Source organism: Motacilla alba, chromosome 4 (assembly GCF_015832195.1).
Source record: "Motacilla alba alba isolate MOTALB_02 chromosome 4, Motacilla_alba_V1.0_pri, whole genome shotgun sequence".
NCBI classification, from domain to species: Eukaryota; Metazoa; Chordata; class Aves; order Passeriformes; family Motacillidae; genus Motacilla; species Motacilla alba.
The window spans coordinates 31622095-31629177 of record NC_052019.1 but is presented as its reverse complement, the minus strand read 5'-3'; the positions used below and the strand labels follow the sequence as shown (position 1 = coordinate 31629177).

Genomic DNA, 7083 nt, shown 5'->3' with positions numbered 1-7083 from the left:
TTTCACGTCTAATATCCACAGTTTCGAATACCTGGTGAAGTAATTGCGTGTAACCTCAACGTTATATAGGAATCAAAAAAGAAAAGAGGGGGTGAAGAAACAGAGGGAAGACTATCTGGTTTCACAAAAAGGCAAATCGAGATGCCAATTCAAAGCTTGACGACTCCCAGAGGATCTCCACCTCCCTGTCAGAGCCCATGTCTGGCAGCTGTCGGCAGCGCCAGTGCCCACGGGGCAGGAGCCACACGCCGCTGAGACGCGGCACCCGTGCGCACCCCGGCAGCGCACCGTGGGGGCCGAGCCGGGCCGCTACCTCGGGGCGCAGCCCCACCAGGCGGAGACCCCCGGGCCGGCCGCGGGGAGAGGGCGACGGGCTGCCGTGGCAGTACTGCGTGCCCTTGCCCTGCAGCCCACGCCCCGCAGCCTCCGGGGCGAGGGCGGGCTCATCCCGCTCCGCGCGTACCGGACAGGGCTTTGCGCCCCGGCCGCCGAGTCGCCCCTTGCCTGGGGAGAAGGCGCTGCGGCCCGCGGGGCTCTTGGGCGAGAGGTGAAAACCGGTGGAGGGTGATGGGGACGCGGGTGTCCGCCGTGGGTTGCCAAAGAGCCGTGCACGCGTGTCCTGCAAGGAGAGCAAACAGTCGCTCGAGGGAAACTAAAAAATACTCAAACCTGCCTTCTCCTGGCTTCCCTACAAGGGTGACAGTCCGACCGCAGCAGTGTCGGGTGATCTCCCTCTGGCTTCAGCCCCGCCGAAGCCCTCCCAGTACGAGGTGCGGTACACGCGGGGATGCCACGGCCACCCCGCGCCCCCCGCCGCTGACCCGGGCAGCCTGGCCCGCGGGGAAACCAACGAGGGAACAGCCAGCGAGCAAATAAACAACTTCCCTCGTGTAAGAAGTTGCCTCGCAGGTGCCTGCAGCTGGCGGTTAACACAGACAGTAAGAGGATCAACTCCATCTCCGCCAGTGCAGCAAAAAGAGAAGGGGGAAAAAAAAAGCCCCCTCATTTGCTATTCAGAATTTAGTTAATTTGGATGATAACGGTTAGTGTTTAATCCCATTGTACGAGAATGAATATACCGAAACCTACAAGGCTCCTGGAAGAATAATACGGCCGGCGGCACGGCACGCAGGGGTGCCCAGGCGGGCAGCCGGCCTTGCCCACTCCGTCCCGCCGACCGGGGTAGACGCACCCCGGGGCCACCGCCGCCTCTTCCCGCGGCGCTCCCGACCGGCCCGGAGAGGTGGGAAGCAGCCCGGGACAGTGGGGTGAGGGCCGGCACCTCGCCTATCCTCCGGCCGCTGCTGCGGAAACGAACGGGCGAGAGCGGCGGTGCCACCCACCGTGCTCACCCGGGGACATATGGTGGGGATGGTTTGCCCATTTTAAACCGCCAAGGGAAAAGGGTGGAAAAACGCGGAATACGGGAGAGAACGTGGGAGTTTCCGAGAGAACTACTGCCCGAGCTCACATGGCGGGGATATCGCCGTTTACCGCAGCCCTGCCCGGGGCTCGGTGGCGTCGCCCGGGAGGGCAGAGCCAGGCGCCGGGCGGCCCCGCCGCCGGCCCGGTCGCTCTCGGCTTTTCCCTCCCCCTCGGGGGTGGTGGCGCCCCGCGGCAGAGCCGGGGCCGGGGGTGGTGGCGGAGCCGGGGGGGTAAGACGGGAGGGCGGCCCCGAGGTCCGTGCCGGGTTCGGAGGCGCACCGCCGGCCGTGGAGAGGCCCGGGGGGGCCCGCGCCGCCGCCGCTCTGTCGGGGGGGCGGCGGGCGGCGGGGGCGGGCGGCCCCCCCGGCGCGGCGGGGCGGCCCCGGCGGGGGCGGTGCGGGGCGGTGCGGGGCTGTGCGGGGCGGGTCGGGGGCTCGGTGCGCTCGCCAGGCGAGGAGCGCGGCTGCCCGGGCGGAGGGCCGCGGAGAGGAAAGCTAACAATGCTGTGAAAATATGTTTGCAGAAAATAGACAATTGTTGGATTAAACGTATTCAAGTATGAAATAATGCCTTTTTGTGTAAAAAACCTCAGCAATGTGAGCGTACAAAAGTTCCCCTGTGGCAGTTACTTGCTCCCTTTGTGAGCTTTGCGCTCCGGCGTCTCCACTTGGCGCGTTTAACTCGGAGCCCCCCTTTAAACGCGATTGTTTCTTTCTTTTTAATGACATTTACCGGATCAAAACATGCTGTTAATTCGATCAGAAAGCTTTACCCTCCTTAACAATGCCACAATAATTTCTCCTGAAGTTTGTTAAATTGACCAAAATTAGGCAAATGAATAGGGGGTCTGTCGGCGATCCCGCTCGCAGGTGACACCGAATAATGCACTCTCGGACCAGCTGCGATCCCCTCTTTATTTGCCCCTCTTTTCTTTGACCCGCATTATTAAAATTTAGGCCCAATGAAACTATTCATACTTTTCAATGGGACATTTTCCTATAGGATAATAGGCTACAAATTGAGCCTCTCCAAAGGAGAGGGGGAGAGCAGGGGGGGTAAAACAACAACGCACAGACGCGCACACCACACAAAAAAGGAGCGTCGTGTGCCAAAGGCTGGCGAGAGCCTCCCCGGGCCGACGGAAAAAAAAAAAGGGGGGGTGATGGGGGGGGATATCGTGTGCCAGCCCCCCGGTCCCACACCTGCCGGGGTGTCCCCGGCGCATAAAGCGGTGTAAACAAAAAAATCCTCGCTGCCATCTCTTATAAAGATGGACGTGTCACCAAGTCGTGTGAGAAAAGCCTGAGAACAAACGGGGCCACTCCGTCTCCAAGGGTTCTCCCTTGAACTGGGCGGAACAGCCTATTAAGGGCTTACTTAATTACTTTAATGACTCTGGACAGGCTTTAAAATGCAGTCAGCTCCGGGGCTAAGGGGAGGGGTAGGGGGTGCCGGGGATTTGAAGGCTGGCGGCGGGGACGGGGCCGGGGATGCGGCGAGCGGGGCGCAGGGCGCGATACCGCGCCCTGCGCCCCGCTCGCCGCATCCCCGGCCCCGTCCCCGCCGCTATTGTGGGACAGTCACGTGTGTCCCCGAGGTCCACGTGGGGCGACACAGCTGGGCCGCCCCCGGCTGCGTGGACGGGGGCGAGGAGGGGGAGAAAGGAAGAAGAGAGAAGAAAAAAAAGCCCCTCATCCCCTCGCCCCCTTCCACCCTGATCTTTAATGCATACACTCCCTCGGCGCCGCTCTCCCGTAATCCTATGGGATCAGTGGGCCCGTGGAGGCCCCCCGGGGTCCCCCCCAAGAAGTGATGGCTTTATAAGAGGGCCGGAGAGAGAGGGGATGCAGAGCCCACCATGGCCTCCAAGCTCAAGGAGCGGAGGGTGAGTCGTCGCCCGCCTTGCGCGCACGAGTCTGCGGGGCCACCAAGCCGGTCTAGCCCCGAGCCCTTCGCCGCTTTTTTCTTTGAAAAGCTCCCCCACAAAAAAAAAAAAAAAAAAAAAACAACAACACCTCCCTCACGAAAACAAGGCTGCCCTGCCAGGGCCGTCCGCGCAGTCCGGGAGCCACCAGGGCAGCGCAGAGAGGACCGGCCACCGGAACATCATCCTTCCCGAGGCCGCGTCGCGCCCGGCACCTCGGAGCGGAGTTGGGGACTGGCTTCCCTGGAGGGGTCGAGACCGAGGCCGGGGAGCGGCTGTCACAGCGAGACTGGATCCATCTGTTTTCTCTTCCCCCACTAACGCGCCCCATATGTTTTGCAGAGGACGCCGGTTTCCCACAAAGTGATTGAGAAGCGGAGGAGGGACCGCATCAACCGCTGCCTCACCGAGCTGGGGAAGACGGTGCCCATGGCTCTGGCCAAGCAGGTAGGCGGGGGGGAGCAGCCCCTACGCCCTTTTCTCCCCGGTGCGCCGCGATATCCCCCCCGATACGGCGGGGCTAGGGGGCGGCCCAGTGGAACGCAGAGCAGTCTCAGGAGAGAGGTGATGCCCACCTGCCCTGCCCGTTGCAGAGCTCGGGGAAGCTGGAGAAAGCGGAGATCCTGGAGATGACGGTGCAGTACTTGCGGGCCCTGCACTCGGCGGACTTTCCCCGCGGCCGGGAGAAGGGTAGGTGGGCGGGAGCGACCTCCCGCGGCCCCCGCCGAGTCACTCGTGGCGTGGAGGCGGCTTTCCCCGCTCCTGTCCCGGCCAGACCCTGAGGAGCTCGATTCCCTTCCCTTTCCTTTCCAGCAGAGCTGCTGTCCGAGTTCGCCAATTACTTCCACTACGGCTACCACGAGTGCATGAAGAACCTGGTCCACTACCTGACGACGGTGGAGAGGATGGAGACCAAAGACACCAAGTACGCCCGCATCCTGGCCTTCCTCCAGTCCAAAGCACGCTTCGTTACTGAGCCTCTCTTCACGTCCCTGGGCTCCCTCCCGGAGCCGGACTTTTCCTATCCGCTGCATCCCGGGCCCGAGTGCCCCGGGCACGTCCACAGTCCCGCCGAGGGCGTGCTCCAGCCGCCCTCGGGGGGGCCATTCCCCTGGCACGGCGCCGCCCGCAACCCCTCCCTGCCCTACCACTTGCCCAGCGCCGCCGTACCCCTCTCCAGCCCCGGCCAGCAGCGCAGCACTTTCCTCTCATCCGTGCAGGGGCTGGACCGCCACTACCTCAACCTCCTCGGCCATTCCCACCCCAACGCGTTCGGGCTGCCCCCGGGCCAGCACCCCTCCATGCTATAGAGACTCGTTCCGCCTGAAAAAACACCTATTTATGACCGCGGACACCGCGGGTTACCCCGGGGCGCACGGGGAAGCTGCCGGGGGCAGGGAGATGCGCAGGGGTCCCGGCTGCCGAGGAGCCCTCGGGGGCTCAGATCTGCCCCCGCCCGCCCTCTCCGAGGGCCTGAAGCTGCCCCCACCCGCTCGTCTTCCCACCTCCGGGTTCAGTGCCTGTACAAGTGATGCCTTGGAATAAAAGTTTATACCCGCCGCTGCTTTTTGTTTCCGTGAGGGAGCTTCCTCGGGTGGCGGTGGAGTCTCCCCACGCAGCCACCCAGGGCAAAAAAACCACGAGCGAGACGTGGTCAGCGAGGGTCAGAGAGCTTGCTGCATGCATCGGCCGTGGCCGGCGCTTCGGGCAGGCGGGGCAGGACGTGACGGGCCGGGAGTCGGTGCCGCCCGGCTTCTGCTCTCAGGCTGTCACCGGAGGTTGGGGGGGAGTCCCGGGGTACTCCGGAGGTGGCGGATGCCCCACTCGCCCGCAAACCCTGCGGGTGCTGCCCTCCCACGCACCTGTGGAGGGGTGCTCCAGGGGCACGCGTCCGAACGGCATCTCCCGTGCGCTTTGTCAGCGAAGTTCTCTGCGGCGCAGCTTGTTCGGAGGAGGATGAATAATGGTGAAGGCACAGGACGGGGCGGGGAGGGCAGGCGGCCGCTGCGGAGGTTCGGGACGCTGAGAGTAAAACCAATGGAAGCTCGGGGAGCGAGTCCTTCCAGCCTCGCCGCTGGCGCGGAACCGCGCTCGGCTCCCTCCCGACGGGGCAACTCCAGCCCCGCCTGAACCAAGTGTCCCGGGTGTCTCCATAACCCCTGGAAGCAGGGCAGCCCGGCCATGCCCGGCGGAGCCGGAGCCGTCGAGGGGTAGATTAATTTATTCCAGTTGGGTGGGGAGGCTTTGAGGAGATTTGACCTGGGCTGTTTGCCCAGGTCGTGGAATGGGCTGACCCGCAATTTGTAAACCAACCCGACCCTTTATTCAGAGACGGACAAAAAGATCTTCATTACAATGAGTAAAAAGTGGCATGTGTATCTTCCATTTAACCTGTAAATACAGGAAAAGATCCTATCCCAGATTAGTAGGGAAAAGGTCACACGGCGGATGATGGTGAGGAGTCAGCTAGGGAGGGGAGAAAAATACCCTCATTTCCTCGGGACACCTTTGGGATGGTAAATCCAGAGGGAACCTCTCTTTTGCTCAGTGTACACAGAATAATATGGTCTCAGCCAAACACATTCAGCAGCAGGAATGGCTGGTGCCTATTATGAAGACACATGTACAACACTCATTTTTATCAGCACTGGGTGCAGAATCTGGTCAAAATGCTACATGACTTTTATTCTGTGTGCTTTAAGCTCTTGTGATCCCACTTTGTCACTGAAGCATTAAAGATATGGCATTTTCCTGAAAATATAACTATGTACAGCATTTCAGTCCCTGTTAACCAAATTAAACAAAACTTTGCTAAGTAGATTTTCTCTGTGGGATTAACAGAGGGCCACCATGGTAAAAACTGGGGTCATTTGCATATAATTTTGCAAACTCGCACTGGTCCATGACAGTCTTTGTCTCTCCAATGTTGCTATCCTCCATTTTTTTCTTCCTTTTTTTTTTTTTCCTTTTCATTTTCATTTAGCTGTGGAGGATAAACCCCTCTTAGGCTTTACAATGACTTTAGGATAAAAGTTTCCCCTCCCTCCACTCTTTCAGGGCTCTGAGCTCACCCTCCTGCTTTTGGCCCCAAAAATATTTTGGAATTTGCTGAAGTCAGCGGTACCAGGCATGGGAGCTGAGCTGCCTTCCCAGCTCAGATCCACACTTGTGCACCATGCTCTGTGCACGCAGGTGGGTCAGCATAGGCAGTGGGGCACAGAGCTCCCTTGGGACAAGCATCCCTTGCCTTTTGGCAGAGGTTCAGCTCATTTGTCTTGATTTCATTTTACATTTCTGTGCCTATAGGACAGAGACTTTTAGCCTTTTTTCCCCCTTGGATTTATTTTAGCTCTGCCATGAGCATCATCTTCCAACCTTGCTGGGAGCAGGTGGGAGCTGGATGACACCAGTGCTGGGCCTGTTACAGGCTGTGCCTGGTCCCAGGTAGGGTGCCTGTCTGGGCTGGCAGTGCTCATTGTCTGGCATAGGAGTGCCATTTACTGGCACGCGGGAGCAGCTAGCACAGGGAATGAATAGAGAGGGGTTGTTCTGAAAATAAACTACTTTAATTCCCAAAGCCCTCGGAATACTAGATTCTGTGTTATGCACCTGCTTGGCTAAAAATCTTAACGGTGAATGATTTGCTCTATCAGGTCCTTTTCCTTTCCTTCAGCTAGCATCTTTCTCATTCCTAGACTTTAACATCTCTTTTGCCACAGTTTGCCTTGCCTTCC

General features: G+C 59.9%; 1 protein-coding gene across 2 annotated transcripts; it reads left to right on the top strand.

Moving 5' to 3' along the window:
- The first annotated feature begins 3204 nt into the window (after positions 1–3204).
- On the top strand, positions 3205–4719 carry HELT (helt bHLH transcription factor). 2 transcript variants are annotated; one of them, XM_038136158.1, is made up of 4 exons: positions 3205–3310; positions 3692–3796; positions 3943–4039; positions 4166–4719. In XM_038136158.1, the coding sequence occupies exons 1-4, from the start codon at positions 3284–3286 to the stop codon at positions 4657–4659; spliced, it is 723 nt and encodes a 240-aa protein (XP_037992086.1). In that variant the 5' UTR covers positions 3205–3283; the 3' UTR covers positions 4660–4719. The 2 variants fall into 2 exon arrangements, with proteins under 2 accessions (XP_037992086.1, XP_037992085.1); XM_038136157.1 differs by having other exon boundaries at positions 4163–4719.
- The last annotated feature ends 2364 nt before the right edge of the window (positions 4720–7083 follow it).